Here is an 18,129-nt window from a genome sequence, read left to right as displayed (position 1 = left end):
AAAAAAAAAAAAAAAAAGCTTTGAAACAATCCCCATCCAAAATGACCACAAAACACCACAGGTTTCTGTTCCTTCTTTTTAATGTGTTAACCTGTCATCTCATAAATCTGTTACACTTCTGAAACAAAATATAGGCAATTATACAGTATGTAAAACAAACCCATTTTTATTTTACACTATGTACATTTCATAATGGATGCATCGCATGATGAAAAACAAAAGGTGATGAAAACCGCGACAGAACAGAGGTGACCTATCAGGGAGGGGGAAACCTACAGTTGGTTACATGGATCTGCTTCAAGCACCAGACACGTGGAGATTCACAAGTGATATCAATGCTAATTTACTTCTTTTTTTTTTAAACGTTTTTTAAATTTTTTGTTTTTAAGAAAACTCTCACATCCTGTGGCGTGTATTGTGTATTTGACAGAGCCTTGAGTCATGAACTACACAGAAATAATACGATTGCTGCTGCTTTTTCAGCCTCCAGCTACTTTAGACTGCGACTTTAAAAAGACTGGGAAGTGTTTCAGCCGCGACGCAGATCTTCCGACAAAAGGTGGGAGTGACAGTAAGAAACCGCTTCACGCACCAAACAAATAAGAGAATCAAGTGGTTGTTCTTGTGGTGTTTACATAGGCGTGACGGGAATCTGGAGAGAATTTCTACTGGTGAGAAAGAACCGGTTGAACATGATGTCTGACCATCTTTCATTGCAATGATCTCTGCTAAAATCTTTAGTGAAACGTGGTCGATAACGACTTGATAAAGAGTTTTCCACAAGCACATGGCGGCTGCTTTTAGCGTCACACACAAAAGAGTTGTTTAAACATCTTGCACTACCTACGTACGGCCTTAACAAGCTTCAACCACAAGCTCTGGCATCGCGTTACAAATATTTGACAACAACAAGCCCCGAATGGAGACGGAATGTCAGACGCACGCGTGTCACTTTAACCATTTATAATGTGTGAAATCAGTCACATCTGACAAAACTTGGCCTCATTTGAAAAAATAAAATAAAAATCATTTGGCTCAATGGTAAAACAATTAAAATCCCGATCTTTCTTTTCCCATGTTTGGCAGGAAGCACATGTTTCAGCGTGACCGTGGCTTCGCCCGTCGTCTGGGGCGCCGGTGCACTTTGGAGGCGACTGGAAGCAAAAAAAAAAACGGGACCCTGAAGCTGAGAGACACACCGCGGACACGGTGGAGGAGTTGTAGAGTGACTCCCGTCACTGCACTTATGACACTGTGGACTTAACGGATGAACCGTGGACAGAAAATCCCACTTTGCAGGGTGGAAGAGAAACCAGACGCCGTTACAGTCCTTCCTTCCGAGTCCTCAATATGAGCGTCTCGATGTCCGGGGACACTTCTCATCTATTGCAGAATGACTCAAAACGCACGCCCAATTGTTTTTCTCATTACTCAGTAACAACCAATCGAAATTCAATTTTACAGTAATATGAGAAAGACCAATCGTTGGCAGCAAAAACAGGATTTTTTCCCCCCCATTCATAATAAAAGTCACATTTTCCATCATTAAAGGGACACTATGGAACATTTAAGTCACTCTAAACCCATTTTTGTTTTGCTGGAGCGCCACCGTGCAGAGGCGTTTTTAGCACCATCATGTGGTGTATGTGTGTATTGCAGGACTGCACTACAACGGTCACGTTGGGGAAACTTACAGAGTTTTTGTTGGTATTTCTAGCAACAACAATGATCGACGACTTAATAATTTTGGCTGCTGTCGATGCAATGAATCCAATTATGTAATAACATTTTGCCCAATTATTACATTATGCGATTACAACACCGTAGTTTTTGTGCAGCGAAGTCGCCACATAAACTCAATGAGGACACATACGACAGTGTTCTCTCTCAACCATGGATCGTTTTAATTTCTATTTTGATTCCATTACTGGTCGCTAAAGTAAACCAGCAGCTCAGCACAGGATTCCCGAAGATGGCAGCGAGACTGTTGTCGTGTCTCATTGTTCTCATCAATAAAGGTCATGTTGAATTCGATTCCGCTGAAAGTATCACATATTGTCCCTTTAAAGAAAGATTACACTCCGAGGGGAAAGTCAGAAAGGGCTCTCTTGCCGCAGCGGCGATCAAGTAACCGCCAGTATATCTTTACGTTTCCTCAGTGGTTCCGTTTCTACGTTTGGTGTATCGCAGGTTGAACTTTCACACGTTTCCCCGAAACATAAGGAGACAAGTTCTCTGTAAAAGTTCCAGCCGTGGAAGATTTTTTTTTTCCCGCGTGAAGTTGAGCTAAACTAGTGTTAAAGTCCTCTGAAGCCACTTCTCGTGTCACAGCTTGTAAAGACTGGTAGTGTACGGCCACACACACACAAACACACTCGTACATGCATGTCATGATGTAGTGTGTGCTCTCGTACAGATGTTGGCCTTTAATAAGATGACAGGATTTGAAATAGATTAAAAAATGTTTTTAATGTTGCTTAAATCAGTTAAAAAAAATTTTATTCAAACGGTGAATCTCTCCGATATTTTAAATTGATCAAACGTCAAGCGAAATAATTCCGACCTAATTTTGTTTTAACCTTAATATTTTTTAGCTTTTAAGTTACGAAAATCAAAAAGTTATTTAATAAAATCAAGATTTGATAACTTAAAAAAAAAAAAAACCCTGATCTATATTTATGACAATTGAGATTTAAAACATTTTAGTCTATACTTTACGAGTGTAAAACTATTAAATTTCTATTTCTGTCAAACTCTCATTGCTAAAAACTTTATTCTATGTAAAATATGAAATGATGGATATGGGTTAAGTCCGTCCTGGTTCTTAGTGTGTTTTCTACATTACCGGTGGGTTAGTTTTGACATTAGTTTTTTGAGGGAGACAAAATAACAGAAAAGCCCTGAATTGGACTTGAACACTGGACGTTGTTGATGGAAGGCAAAGAGGGAAAACCACTGCACCTACTTTCAACCCTTTCATAATCATTATTCAAATAATTGACGAGTTTCAATGTTTGAAGATGATGCACTGCTGCTTTAACTGATCTACGCCGTAACGTCCAAATGCTTTTTTCTTTTTTCTTTTTTAATTTCTCTGTTTATCAGGCCTGGAGGTCGAACTGTCACTTGTTAAAGACCAAATCTGTCCGTGATGCACCGGTATGTAAATAACCTATGTCTACGAACATACACACACACACACATACACACGGTCATATATTAGAATGACATCACATTTGCTTATGAAATAATATTTTTTTCTCTGTGCAAATTTTCTTAACACCAGTGGTTCGATAAAATAGAAAAGTAAAAAAAAAAAAAAAAAAGAAAAAAGGATGAAAGACGCTTGATAAAAAAAAAAATAGAAACGAAGGGAAACAAACTTAAAACGAGTGAACGCTGCCGTTGCCGAGACGACAGTTGCAAGCGAGCAGAGGGCTACGATGCCGCCACATGCAGAACGAAGATGACTGATCAGGATCCGCCCACTTGGATCCTGAGCTCTACGCCGGGGTGAGAGTAATCAGATTACTGGAGGTGGCCACGTGACGGAGGAACGACAACGTGAATCAAACGTCCATCTCGCTCCTCCGCGACTATACACACGCCTATCTACAAGAGCGGGCTGTTTAGTGTCGGTCCGTCAAAAAAATACTACATTTATATATACAACAATTAAATAGAGGTCAATTAAGCACTTGTGTGTTGTGGTGAAGGGAATTCAATGCGCGCGATAGTGGCCAAGTTTTATAATCGTTTTCCTTTCTTTTTATAAAAAAAAACCAAAACAAAAAAAAATTTAAAAAGAAAAGAAAAAGTAATAAAACAGGAAAGCCGTCCTGATTGTTAAAGTTACATCATGCCACAATAAATAAGAGGGGAGTTAAAAAAAAAAAATAGACGGTGAGAAGAAGAAGAAGAAAAAAAAAAAAAGAAGTGGAGACTGTAATGAATGAGAAAATGGAGGGAAGGTGTTTCTGTGCAAGACTGTGAAGCTGAAGCAAGTAGCAGTAGTAATTGTAGTAATAGTATGTGTGGAGCGAGTAGTAGAAGTCATGTTGAAGTCCGATTCCCATACTGGATGCTTTTTTTGTGTTCTTTCCTTATTTTTTTGTTTATTTCCCCCCCAACCCCGCCTCCAGTGTGAGGAAGGCGGGCGGGGTGATATCGGTCAAAGTTCGGAGGCGGAGTCGCTCTTCTAAAGAGGCGGAGTTTCCTCGACTTTCTGAGCTCAGGAGAAAAAAAAAGAAGAAAAGAAACAAAGAAAAGAAAAGAGGCTCGACTCCCCAAAACGAATCCACAGCCTGCTGCTCTAACACGACACACTTCACTTATACACATATATAACACTGCTGTGCCTGCGAGCGAGTGGAGGAGCTGCACCTGCTCGTCTCGGACCGGTCCGGGGGGGGGGAGACGTGGCGGTATGGGGGGGTCCGGTCCGGGCATGGGGGGGTCGTGATGAGTGAGATGCTTCCTCCTCTGTCTGCAGCAGTGATTTGAAGGAGGGGGGAGGGGGGAGGGGGGTGTGTTGGCGAAGTCTCAGTAGCTGTTTTCGTGGCCTGCCAGGATGTAGAGGTTGCTGTGGGCCGTCGGGTTGTCTGTCGGCCGGCTCTCCAACACCACCACCCTGCAACACACACACACACACACACTTCAATATCTCACACACACACTCTTTATTCTGCTCCAGATCCCCAAAGAAGACTCGGCTAGTCTCGGTTAGTTTTCTGCGCACAGTGAAGACGTAGACCAGGGTTTATCACAGCCAGCAGCACACACAGTTGTCACATTTGTCAAACACCCTGTTATTTTAATTTTTTATTCCTGCGATGCTGAGAAGTCTGTCCACCCCGAGGAAGACCGCCAGTTGTTAATTCTTGTTCAAGCTCATCTTCAAATAGAATAACTTCAATGTCCTCAGAGACCAAAGACCCCGAAATGATCCAGACGTGGCCCTTTGTGGAGGTTCTGCCAATCCATGAAGTGAAAGAAGGGCTGGGTGGTGGGTGGGGGGTGGGGGGGTCTTTAACTCGCATGATTCAGGCGGCGTGTCTAAAAACTGGCAGGTTTCACACAATACTTTTCCCCCAGCAGTAAGCAGACCTGGAGAGTCCCGACAGAAAGAGTTTAGAGTTTGTCTGTGACGGTACCTGCGCCGAGCGAGGCCTGTGTCCTCCGCCTCGGGGTCTCGACCGTCGGCACGTCTTCAGCGGCGAAACATCAGAGAGGAGATTAGTGTGTGTCTGTGGGTATGCTTGTGTTTTCTAGCGTGGTGGTGGTGGGGGGAACCTGGGGGGGGGGGGGGGGGGGGGGGGGGAGCGTCGCTGAAGCGCGTTTGTGTCTCACCTGTCTGATCCCAGTAGTCTGAAGATGCGTGTGCTGTCTGAGATCTCCTGAGTGATCTGATGAGGGAGGCGACAAATCAAACGTGGCGGAAACGTGACTCATCAAATCATCGCCCACACGTTGGGTGAACCCAAGACGCATCAAACACACAATTTCAGGTGAACAATTCTTTTAAAACAAACAATTTGTGAATAACGACACGATTTTAGCGAGCATAAAGCCCAGTTGATCTTTTTACTCAGATAGATGTTAGGTCAACATTTACCAAGGTGGTCTCCTTGAGGATAATTAAAATAACCCACATATTTTCACTTTTTCGGTATTTTCAGTTTACTTTGGGGACGAATCATCAAAATGAAAGAAAAAAAAATCTTTAATAGTTGAAGAAGAGGAGTGACGTTCACATTTTTGCATTTGTAAGAACAAAGAGGCAGAATTGGGTTATATAAACATATTATTCAATCTGTTTTGTTTTGTTTTTCATAGTGATTCACTGAGTGGAATGAAAGACTTGAGGAGAAGAAAGTTGAAGAATTGTTTCAGTGCGAATTGTAAAGACTAAGAAAGAGATTTGATTGACGGCGCTCTAAAGACACACAGAGAAACGCTTGATTAACTCGATCATAATCTCGATATGGGGAAGAGGGAATATGGCCTTAGACTTCATGAGATTCTCTAAATACAGCCTCACCAGAGAGGAGACACATTCGTCAGTCTCACCTCATTGGTCTTGAAACTCCGTCCTTGCATGCCGTGCCTCCAGAAGGCCAGGACGCTGTCTTGCAGACAAACTTGAGACAAAAAACAAGAAGATTCTTGCAGTGAAAAGAGCCTACGAAGCAGCTCGTGCTACAAGAGTGAAACATAAAATCCAAAAGCAGATATTCATGTTCTCGCTTTACCTATGGATTCAATCTGGAAGTTAAAGGTGAGCTCAGCGGACAACTTCCTGCTGGATTTCAACCGGCCCTGGAGGTTCACGATCTTTATACATCCTGTTCAGAGATACGGAAAAGGGTGAGCGAATCGCGGGAGAGAATGCGAAACTGATGGACATGAGATATAAAGAAGTGACTGACTGTCGAGGCAGACGAGGATCGTGTCTCTCTCTAGCTGGGTGACGTGGATCACACACGTCTGCGGTGTGTCTGCAGGAAGAGACAAGCGAAGGGAGAGTCATTAGCTTTTGTTTGCCTTCATGCCACAGGCGCCTTTTTTTTTTTTTTTTTTTTTTGCTTGTTGAACCCGTCCCGGCGTTTCCCCACCTGCTTCTGTGAACCAGGAGGAGGTAGCGTTTGGGTTGACGGTGCCAAACCGCACCACCTGGTTGAGTTCGGTGCCTTTACTGACCGCCACGCAGATCAGAGGGTACATGTGCTCCGGGACCACCAACATCTCGAAGACCTCCAGCGGGCACGGCAGCGGGAAGTCGATGTTCTGCAGAGGGGACGGAAGGAGAGACGTGAGGAGCCTCGCTATGAGTGGGTTTCACTGAATATACATGGGAAGTTTTTAACATTAATAAAAATAATCTAACCTTGATGAGCATAAACTTCTGCATCGACTCCACCCACTCCAACAGCATGACACTGGACTGGAAGGCTCCACACAGGTACTTGCGGCCTGTGTACGGGTTCCGAACTGCACGGAAACAATCAATGACTATTATTACAGCCGTGCCAAACACAGGTTAGCTCAGGGAACCGCATACAGTGGTTGTTTGAATGGTTTTGATCCTTTGCGCATCTTTCGTCACACAACAGAAACACAAAACTGCAGCTTTTTGTTTTTATCCATCAGGCAAACCTTAAGCACGCGAACAAAGACTATGACATCTTCAGAGGACTCACCGACGCAGCACTTTTGGCATCCTTTAGTGTCTGGAATTTTATTGGACACAGCGAACTTCCTGTAATCGGACAAGGAACAGAAACGAAATGTAAAGTTTGACAGACAGAAGTGTTTTGGTTGTCAAGTTGTGAGGTTTCTGTGCAGACTGAATCTAATCACCACTGAAGTATTTCAAACCACACAAGAGTTTGTAGTTGATTAACTTCCTGGCTGCAGATTTACCTGGGAATCATTTTATCAGGCAGCTTGTGTGTGGGAATGGCTACTGGCAGCTTCTGTAACTGTCGGGCCTGTTCAAACAGTCCGCTCAGGCTATGAGAGTACAGCTGCGAGGCTTTTCCTGGAAACAAACAAACAGCGGAGAAGAGAGAATGATGTGGAGAGAGCCCAAGCTGCCCATTTTGGATTAAAAAAAACCCAAAACAAATTACCATAATGTACATAAGAGCTTTTTTCAGAGGAAGATACTGATTCAGATGGTCATTACAGCATTACAATCACAATAATACATAGAATCTCTTCAATAAATAAACAAACAAACAACTAAATAAGGCAAACCATGGGTCACTTCAATCTAGCATTGAGGCTTTTCTGCATGTCGAGACCCTGGTGTTTACTGATATCACACTGCAACCCCATACGACTGACTTTACTTGTGTATTTATGTGTATTTATTTTGAAATTACTTCCCATTAGATTTTCTAACTTGCCCTGTATGACAATTCAATAATGGGCGTCTAGCAGGAGCAACTTTTTGTCCCCCTTTGATTGGTATCTGCACCTTTATTTAATTTTGATCCGTCTTTGTCTTGTACTTCAATTCTTTGCTGTTAAATTCTCTAAAAAGCCGATGATAAATGGTGCACTGGGTTTGTGTTACCTGATGATCCCACAAAATATTTATTCCCTCGGCAATGCGAGGATAAATTAGGCCAAACGGAAGATGAGTTCATTGTAAATTATGCGAGTGAAGGTGATCAGTAACACCAGCCTCTGTTTGAACTGCAGCTCGGTGCTGGGTGGCAAAATAAAATATCTCAAGTGTCGGGTTGTATTTCACCTCGTTCCCCCAAGTTTAAGCGGCTGTGTTTGGTGGAACTCACCAGATATAGAAAGAAGACAGCTGTTCATAACATAAAGCCAGGTACACCGTCGAGGGAAGAGCTGCAGACACAGTGAGAACAGTGAGGAGCCGCAAGTGACAAATCACAAAACATGAACTTTCACTGTTTCCACAGCCTGAAAAGAGATTTAAAAAAAAAAAAAAAGTTCCATAAAGTTTCCTATTGTGACTTCACACATGCTTTCTCACCTGCTCCATCGTGGTCTCGTGCAACTCATTGAGATTTAACGTGTAGATTCCCTCTTCAGCTCCAAATATCAAATACTGGTCTGAAACACAACGACATGCAGAAGTTGGCAGCTCCTGTGATTTAATCCCCTAAATAACCCTGTGCTCGGTGTGAGTTGACGTCCTTTGTCTCTGGTTACCTCTGGTGTCGGGGTTGATCCATGAGGTGGCGCAGTGGATCTTCAGAGGACAGCCGTTAAACACCTTGGAGAAACACGCACCCATCTGAAACGAAGAGGACATTATCTGTAAAAAGTCATATATGGGATCAACTTCTCCAATTGAAGATTGCGAAGTTCCAAGATTCATGACATGCAGTGAGGAGGTTCAGACCGTTTATTAAGAAATGGACATTTTCAACTTGGATGTGTATGAGTACAATTCAAACCTAATTTAAATCAACTCGGACAATGCTGGGATTCGCGGCTATTATTAAAACCATTTATTCTGAGAGACAAAAACAGACACTCACATGGACTTTGGGTGTTGGAGGGAGACCATTGCTGATCGGCTTCTGAGACAAAAGGAAACTCGTTTAAAAAAAAACATGCCTGGATACAAACAATGAGAGAATAGTAGTCGGCAGTCGCATGCACCTTGCACTTTATAAAACATTTTATCCCTATAATGTACAATTCTTCTCATCAGTACTAGTTTCCTTTGCTGCTTTGACATCTGGAATTATCCTGCTGGGGAACTAATGATTTAATCCAATAATGAATTAAGTGATCTGAATGTAAACGCTCTGATTTTGGGGAGAAGCCGCGCCGCCGTAGACCCCCACTGCAAAGACACAAGGCTTGATCGCTCAATGTTTTAAGTTAATAAAAGTACTTGAAACGGGACACTGTGAAACCACCACAATCATCCTACCGGAACATCCTTCTTGTCTTTCCGTATGGGAACACTAGGGGGCATCGTGGATTGCCTGTCTGCTGGACTGTCTCTCTCGCCGTTGTGGGGCGAGTTGAGCCCGTTACCTAAAAGGACAGACGTGCACAGCACAAGACACATATGAGACAGAAGCCCCGCGGAGTGGAGGTGTGCAAGTCCTTGAGGACGGCAAATAAATGCAAACAGACGGAAAGACAGTCCACAACACGCACACACATAAAGTCATTGTTGGTATTAATGGACACAATCTGATCTGCAGGAGTGAGCACACGGAGAAGAGTTGAACTGAAATGGGGAAAACAAAAACAAAAAAACAAGCTACTGAGAGGAGAGAGAGGGGAGGAGGGAGGAGGGAGGAGGGAGGAGGGAGGAGGCCAGCAGGAAGAACACAAGAGGCTCAAATATAGTCATGAGCGACCAAGTGTGTGATTAGAACACGTAACATCTGCAAGATAAACCAGGCGCCTGCACTCACTTTGGCTCTTGAGCCACGTGGCTTTCAGGAAACAATTATTTTGTTGCGCAGCAGTTTTGAAGTTGCTTGAATAGTTGATAGTTTGTCAACTCAAACACTGGTCGTCACATTGGGCTACGTGTCCCACCAGTGTTAAATATAGTAGAATAAATGTATAGAACACATGAAATGCATTGTTTATCTTTCCTTTTTTGTCACAATAGCAACCTCCTATATCTGATTCATTACATGCTCATTCTTGTTGCGCTTGAATGTTTGTAATCTCGACGGTCACAGAGTATTTATGAGTAAAGAGGATCTGATCTGCTTTCTACATGGAGGCTGTGGCTGGAAATCAACAACCGTGCTTCATGTTAGGAGTGATGCTAAATCTCCCAGAGCGAAGACCACGCTACTATTTGTTCAGGTTGTGGTGGTACTTAGAGGTCAACATTTTATCAGGTGATACAGTAAAACATTTAAAAACCACTGAACCCATGGCTGTTTATGCCAATAAGGCTCTTTTACCTGAATGTTTGAGAGGAAGGGAGAAATTATAGCAAACAAGAAAAAAGGCATGATTCAGTTTTCTAAAGTCCATGAATGAAACATTAAACCCAAGTTGGTATAAACAGATAATAATATCATAATTCAATAATATTTAATCCAATAATTGTCAACTAAAACAGCGGGATTTGTTCTTTTTTTGTAGACAGTGAACTTATCCTCCTCCTCCGTTTGATAATCAGGAGATCAAAACATTTGCAGGCAGCGCAGCTCCTGAGGCATTACAGGACAGTTCCTGCATGGCTGCATTTCCACTCTCTGCCCTCCAACCACCAGCAATTTGCTCGTCTAACCACAATAAATTACATATTTGTACCTCAAAATCTAAATGCCATCCCTTGCATCTGCAGAATATGTGAAAGTAACTTCATTGTGTCAATGTTTCCAAAGTGTTATAGCTTCTTTCAACCAGACTTTATGACAAAATGCTAACAGGAAGAAAAGAAAAAAACTAATAGTTTGAATACTTCTGGTGGTAAAGCAGATTCTCTTTCTTCAGGGGAGAAAAATATAATTCTGCAGAAAATGTTTGGCAGTATTAAACCAGTGGAAATTAATACGCCAATAAAATCTGTAGAGAAAGAGTTTGTTTCTTTTTTTGACGTTTCTGCTCCTAATTAGACAGTAAAAGGTAATAATAATACAACTATTTCCTTTTGTTAAATTTGCAGTAACTTCAATTTAAGTGATGCCACTTGTGTACCTTGTGTCGTGATATTTATTGTCTGTTTTCAGTCCATTTTATTTAAATTTTTAAGCATGACAAGTGCTGTTTTTTTGGTGTTTTAAACGAAATAAATAAAACGAAAATCTTCCATTATGTATCTTCATAGAAATAATTGCATCAACTCTACATTTTTTTTGTGCTCTTCTATAGATATACAGGATTGCTTCTGCCGAAGCATCATCCTGCTTGAGGAATCGAGGCGGACGGCCAACAACCAATCGGCTGTGACAGCTACGACTTGAAAGACAAACGTTGATATTGAGCGGGGAGCAGATGGACGGAAAGGAGCTACGAACAAAAAAAATGCAAAGAAGCGGTTTTGTTAATGGAACAAATAAATCAGACTAGGAGGGGGTGACTAATGGGAGACCACACAATCAGTCGAAGGGGACGACAGGGTCTGCGGACACTATCCATCTACCAATCGGCTGCTCTTACTCTCTTCCTTTTCCTCCTCTTTCTCCTGCTCCTCCTTCACCTCCTTCAGCACCTCCCACGCCTCCTCCAGCTCCTCCTCTGTGTGAGGCGTGTGGAGCCACTCCCAGAAATGCCTAAAGCTCCCATCATCCTCTGGGGCAGAGGGTTCCACGTCGTTGCGCTTCGGGCTCTCGTTACCTAGGCTACTGCGGCGGTGGGGCGGCAGCTTCGGGGGCGGCGGCCGCGGGGGGACGTTGGAGGCCGCCCGGGCGGGGCTCGCCGTCTCCGGGACCGGACAGCGCTTGATGGTCCCTCCTCCGCCGCCGTCGTCCTCGCTGTGTGATTGGCTGTCGTCGTGTTTTAGCTGCTGTGGCTGCGGCTGGGACGAGCAGAGCGACTTGGGCTGGCGGAGGACAAAGGACAGTCAACTCTCTTTTTGTGGGGGTGGGGTGGGATCATAAAAATTGCACGTCAGCTATATTGAAAGCGGTTTCTTGAAACAATAGTTTGATAACTTGAGATGTGTGGCTGCAGGAAAAAGAAAGAGCTGTTCTTACCTTAGGAGGAAGTGGAGGCGGGACCTTTGGCCTCATGATGGTGCTCGATTTACTAAAGTAGGACAAAGTTTGAGGGAAAGAAACCCTCAATATTGTCCACAGACAGCAAGGGTAACACTGTAAACATGAGCACAGATCTGTTTGCACTGCAGTGACAGTTACATGTAACTTTAAAACCATTTTACATGATCAGATTCATTTAATCACGAAACACATCAACACATTTGGATTTCTTCATCCACGCCGAACAGAATGTAGCCGTTTTTATGGAGTGAGTGGATGTTAACAGACACTGGAATGACAGGTGGAGCCACAGCGACACGGGAGGTTAGTCACTAAATATCAAGCGGGAGTGTTGGAAACATGGAGGAAAGCAGGGAGAAGAGCGATAAAAGTCTCTGAGACCAGAAGCTCTGATCAGAGTGATGATCTGCCATTTCATTCCAAATTTCTACGATAAACACTTTGGATTAATGAGCATAAAAAAAACATCATCACAGTTTTTGTGATGCTCTAAATATCCAAATTTTAACACTTTAATGTCCTCAAATATTAATTACAGTGACAACAAACATGCGTGATGCAGCCTGATATTCAGAGACTTTAATCCAGACATTTTAAGCTTTTAGACTGAAAGAGCCATTTGTTAATGATTGACAAAGAATCAGCAGGTCAATGAGAATGAACAAAGGTTGGAAGTTCATCAAAAAGGAGGAGAAAAAAAAAAACACTAATAGAAAAGAGCCTCCATGGTTAAGCTGTATGCCAGACAAAAGACAAACTACCCGCCTTCAAATGAGTTCAAACTCTAAACCTTGATCACACCGATCTGTGGTGATCAGGTCCTCTCGGGTTCATATACATTTAAAAAGCCCTGAAGAAAAGGTTTCCAAATAAGAGCAACTAACTCTGCACTTTGTACACCTTAGAAAAACAACTTAAGAATGACAATTTACATTTCCACAATCATTGTCAGGAGAGAAGATTAAAAAAAGACAAATATTTAGTAACACTTTGAGCCCGTTTACATGCACACAAGACGATCTCTGGAGGCTTTCCACATGATCAAACAACACGGTGGTACATGCTTTATGAGACGGCAACAGTTATAAGAGTAAGAAAACTCAGATCAACACAACTCGAATACTTTGAAGCATGTATACCTGTCAATCTGACATATTTCACTTTTTAACCACTTGCACATGGATCCAAAAATAATCGTAGCAAACAGAAACAACAGTTGACCAGAAGACACTTCCGAATGAAACAATCTCATATCAAATGAAATGAAAACACAGAGTGTTAAGACTGTTGGCGTCACCATGTAAAAAAAAAAAAAAGACCACAAGGTGTCTAAACTCGTTCCACCATTTAATAGACGTAACGAATGTTGCTGAAGTTGTTACAAATTTTCTCCACTCACTTGCTATCCGGCATCTTCAGAGTTCTGCAACATTTTTTTCAATTATTAGGCTTGTTTTAGTTAAAAGCTTTGCAACTATTAACTACGCAGGAAGTTCGTGGTCGGCTTTTAATACCTTAAAGAAACTCTTGTTTGAAAAAGGTTGACGACCCCTGAGGCATCGTTTTTAAACTCTACCTAGTGGTGAAACTCGGGAATAGAATACAACTACAATAAGTACAAGATTCATGTATGGGCCATTTTTAATTTCATCTTTAGAACTCATTACAGGCCAATTAAATCGGAACATTGGGCCGCGGTTGATCATAGTTTGGACACCTCTGGTTTAACATAACTGGAAGTTTAAGACACTCGAGTCTCAGCCTCTGAAGTGCATGCAAACACGTCCAATTTGATTCCTCTTATCGGATTCCTTCTAATTATCAGACTTTCACGATCATGTAAACAGGCTCCCTGGACAAACAAGCTATTTATAAAACCAAAAATATTCAGATTTCAAAAGAGACCATGTGAAGAGTTTGGGGATAGCGTTGGAGATTCTATTCTTCAAAACATAAAACATTCATTCTGGTTCTTTCCACTGTAAGTGTGGACATGACAAGCACAGATCCTAAAATAAAAAAGCACAAAAGGTCTCTCCCGACTACGGCGGAAAATGTCTGGAGAAAGGACAGTCTGGCGCACTGCAGACGTTTGGCTTTTTAAACAATGAGGGACGAGGCTGGACGCCAGAGCCTCGGTTTTGTCGAGGCAGGGGGAAGACAGACGGCAGCGTGAAGGCACACAGATGGCGATGCAAGCGGAGAACAAAACAAGACGACGAGATCATGAGGATCACTCATTTTCAGGAATGAGACTGAACTCGGATCTCACGTTGCGCAAAGAGAACATTTAATGCGGTGAAAAATCTGACATGTCACCAACATTAAATCTTTGATGCTGTGGGTTTTTTTTTTTTCCTTTTTGTTACAAAAGTTCTTAAAAATCCTTCAACTTCTTCTTATGGACTGATTTTAAAGGTTGATTTTAATGAAAATATCAAAGTACTTTAATAGCTCTCTGTAATATTATTTTGGGGTAAGATCTTTGTTAGTGGGTGAAAAACGCCACACAAAGCACCGGTACAAGCATGGAAGACACACAGGCGGTGAACACACACACACGCACACACACACAAACACAATGTGGCATATGTGGCGTGATGGTGGCGTGTGCTGCTCAGTGATGCGTGGATGAAACTGTGGCGAAGACGGGAAGGAAGCCTTCCTCTTCGTCCTCCTCGTCCATCGAAGATGGAGAGAACGGGGAGGAGAAGAGGAGAGGCTTCTCGCTCTAAGGCTGAGAGAGGGGGGGGGGAACTTACTGAGTGTGAGTTTCATCATCATCTGCACCATCATCATCCTCATCCTCATCATCCCCTAAGTGTGCCACATGGCCCCTGGGAGAGGAGGTGAAGACAGGAGGGGGAGTGGGAAAGAAATGAGGTGGGAGGAAGGAGGGGGGGAATGTTTGTGGTGGGGAGAAGGGGGGGGTGCAGGCAAAGGAGACGGGAGGGGGGGGGGGGGGGACAACAGAGGGAGGAAGGAGCAGGAGGAAGGAGGAAGAGGGCAGAGGAAGGAGGGGAGGGGAGGGAGGGAGGGAGAGCTGTGTGAAGCCCGGTTTACAAACTACGACTAACTCTTGAAGACTGAGGCAGATCTGAAAGGACTGAACAAGATAGTAACCAGAAAACTATCACACAACAAACATACAAATAAAATACAAAACAGAACACAAAAACTTCCCCACTGAAACTTTTCCAGCTGTCTGAACCCGCACAGTCCTTACAGAGCCGCTCTTTTGAGCGGAAGCCGCCTACGAGCCAGTATACGTGCCGAAATCCTCTCCTCTTCCCCAAAAGCAGCAGTGTGTACGTTGCCACCGTTGATCAGTGTGAAACTGCCGTCAAACAAAACACTCTCATCACAAAGATCGATCCTATTTTCCCCAACTCACTAATGAAAGCTCATGTCAACAGCTTACGCTGATCAAAAAGAAGCAAGGAGACAAAATAGAGTCCGAAAATACCAAAAGCTAAAGAGGTAAGTTGCTCTCTTAGCAAGTCTGTTCCTTCTTCAGTAAAAGCACCTTACATCTGAGATTTCACACTAATGAAATTGGATAATCTCCGAGAATAGACGTAGCTTTGTGAAAGGCTTAAAATAAAGTACGCATCTCACACAATTCATGAATTAACAATGGCTCTCAGGGCCACACTATTAACTGTTTAAAAACTTGAAGTCATACTAATGGGTCATGACAACATAGTCGACAAGCAAATGTCATTTTCAGATGTCACAAAGGATCTGAAGACTTGTGACAATTACTGGTAGAAGATAATAAAGTATTCGCATGAAACGTCAACGTGTCACAGCTCGGCCCAGTTTACATGCCGTCTAATCCTCTGAAAGACTGAAACTGGAGCCAGATCACCGTTATCAACTTTAGCCTTAACTTTGACCATCACAACACACGAAAAGCAAAAAAATCATGAACTGCTAAACTCAAACTAAAGACTTGCGATATCAAGCAAATTGACTTCTTTGGTAAACTCCACATTTCTTACAAAAGGAAGGCCGAATCCAGTGAAAATGCAGGTTGTTCGCTGGTCATTTCAAAATACAAATTATTGACAATTGTGTGGTTTAGTTTGGGTTTGTATTGTTGAGATGTTTTGATGACGTCCCAAAATTTTCAGTTACCAAGTACCTGGTGTAAAGGGTTAATAATACAACCAGCGTGTATTACTTCTCATATTTCCATTGTCTACTTCTTGTTTCTCAACTTGACTTTATTTCTCTCGCTCCTTGAAAACAACCACAATCAAAAGAGATTCAACTCATTTCTCTCCACGTTGACTCATAAGAACAACTACAAAGGACGACGTCCGACCCTCTATATTCTATCCTCTATATTATTTTTCCATGTACTGTATGTATGCTTGTGGAGCAAAGAACACAGCGAAACACACGTATCTCATCAGGCCGCCTCGTGAAAAACAGCAGAGCACAAGATCAGCAATCATCGATTTTTTTCGGAGCAAAGACTTCCTTTGTAGATTCGGCCAAATTAATTGCTTTAATGAAACCCATTGCATCCTGGGCTTCGCAATTGTACGTACACGTGTGTGGTCTTGCGTGTGTGTGCATGTATTTGTGTGAGTGTGTGTGAGCCATGCTCTACAGGACGCCTCTATAAAGCCCAGCATTTTTTTCCTGATGGCATCAAAGCTTGAAGCAAGCTGCAGAAAAGGGGGGGGGGGGAAAAAACACCCAAAAAAAAAAAAAAACAACCCAGAATGCAGAGAGGTGTGACAGCCTGAAGTCATTACCGGGAGCGTTAGTCGCATGTGACTGCACCGATTAGTCCTGCCGTTAATGATTGGCTGATGGGTGGGCGTGGTTAGGACACCAGCAGACCGAGGCACGCTCGAGAGTTTGTGGGAAAGAAGAGGAGTTGGACTTACCTCTGCTGCAGCTCCTCCTCCACAGATTTAAGGAGACTCCTGTTAATATGAAAAGGACAGATCCGGTTTATTGCAGTGAATTAAAACTTATTGTCCATGTTGTGCTGCAGAGCAGAGGGAGCCAACGGACACAGGATAATCATTTGCACACTGGCAAAGGCCTATCATCACAAATCTGCTCTTCACAGTTACACAAACTGGACCAACGCACAAGAAACTGTGCCGACTTTTATGTGAACGACAGGAAAATATCTAGTAGCCTCATTTGATTACAGTCTAAACACGTTTGCCCAGTCCCTTATTTGGATGTTTTATGTAATACATGTTTTACTTGCACTGATCATCGCCTCTCATCGTGATACTTACATTGCCTGAAAGAAGCATGATGGAATTCATGCATTTTTTTTTTTATTCCTGAAGTTTCCATTTATTAAAAATATGTGAAATACAGGAAAGTATTGAGGTGTTGTAGCCTAAACGTGTCTGTTTAGATATTTCATGCACTGTATACTCAGTTTTTTTTTTAAGTGCGTTAGATTTTAAATGGCTTTTGAAATTGGATAACTGTGAGCTTGTAAGTAGATGTGAATAACAAGAAAAATAACTTGTACAAGGAATAAAATCCCAGGTGTCCTAGAAGTGTTTTTTTTAAATACAGTATACATATTTATTTTGTCACGCTGTATATTAATACCTTTGATTAAGGAGACTCGTTAAACAAAGGGAAATATTACAACTATAAATATCATTCTCCATGTTTTTGTCCACAGTCTTTCCCGATCTCAAAAGTTAATAAACAACTGGAGAGATAAGTGTGACGTGAAGGGAGTCTGAAGAAGAAAAACAATGGGGGACGTACTTATTTCCTCCCAGCAGACTCGGTGAGTCGTGGCCATATTCCAACTGCAGATCCTGCAAGACAAACACACCGCATTACAACTGTGACACAGTGCTTGGTATCCGGCTCGGTCAAAGCACTGGTAAGTATATAAGTTCTTCATAAACATGGCTGCACATCACGGCCCAGGTGAGGC

The 18,129-nt window shown here is 42.6% G+C and overlaps 1 protein-coding gene across 1 annotated transcript in view; it reads right to left on the bottom strand.

The window, feature by feature from the left end:
* Positions 1 to 68: 68 nt before the first annotated feature.
* LOC308138848 (mitogen-activated protein kinase kinase kinase kinase 3-like) overlaps positions 69 to 18,129 on the bottom strand; it is a 43,217-nt gene continuing 25,156 nt past the window's right edge. The window contains exons 16-35 of the mRNA XM_080508123.1: positions 17,955 to 18,007; positions 17,096 to 17,134; positions 14,954 to 15,028; positions 12,168 to 12,219; positions 11,632 to 12,013; positions 9,425 to 9,531; positions 9,024 to 9,065; positions 8,692 to 8,776; positions 8,513 to 8,592; positions 8,304 to 8,364; positions 7,423 to 7,540; positions 7,200 to 7,258; positions 6,887 to 6,990; positions 6,615 to 6,786; positions 6,429 to 6,497; positions 6,252 to 6,344; positions 6,070 to 6,140; positions 5,350 to 5,405; positions 4,384 to 4,630; positions 69 to 1,154 (exon numbers count right to left, since the gene is read on the bottom strand). Of these exons, the coding sequence (XP_080364249.1) occupies positions 4,543 to 4,630; positions 5,350 to 5,405; positions 6,070 to 6,140; positions 6,252 to 6,344; positions 6,429 to 6,497; positions 6,615 to 6,786; positions 6,887 to 6,990; positions 7,200 to 7,258; positions 7,423 to 7,540; positions 8,304 to 8,364; positions 8,513 to 8,592; positions 8,692 to 8,776; positions 9,024 to 9,065; positions 9,425 to 9,531; positions 11,632 to 12,013; positions 12,168 to 12,219; positions 14,954 to 15,028; positions 17,096 to 17,134; positions 17,955 to 18,007 (1,806 nt within the window). The 3' untranslated portion in view covers positions 69 to 1,154; positions 4,384 to 4,542. The remainder of the gene's footprint in view (positions 1,155 to 4,383; positions 4,631 to 5,349; positions 5,406 to 6,069; positions 6,141 to 6,251; positions 6,345 to 6,428; positions 6,498 to 6,614; positions 6,787 to 6,886; positions 6,991 to 7,199; positions 7,259 to 7,422; positions 7,541 to 8,303; positions 8,365 to 8,512; positions 8,593 to 8,691; positions 8,777 to 9,023; positions 9,066 to 9,424; positions 9,532 to 11,631; positions 12,014 to 12,167; positions 12,220 to 14,953; positions 15,029 to 17,095; positions 17,135 to 17,954; positions 18,008 to 18,129) is intronic.

This window comes from Blennius ocellaris (genome assembly GCF_963422515.1).
Source record: "Blennius ocellaris genome assembly, chromosome: 13".
Lineage (NCBI taxonomy): Eukaryota > Metazoa > Chordata > Actinopteri > Blenniiformes > Blenniidae > Blennius > Blennius ocellaris.
The sequence above is the reverse complement of the archived record's forward strand: the minus strand, read 5'-3'. Positions and strand labels throughout refer to the sequence as shown.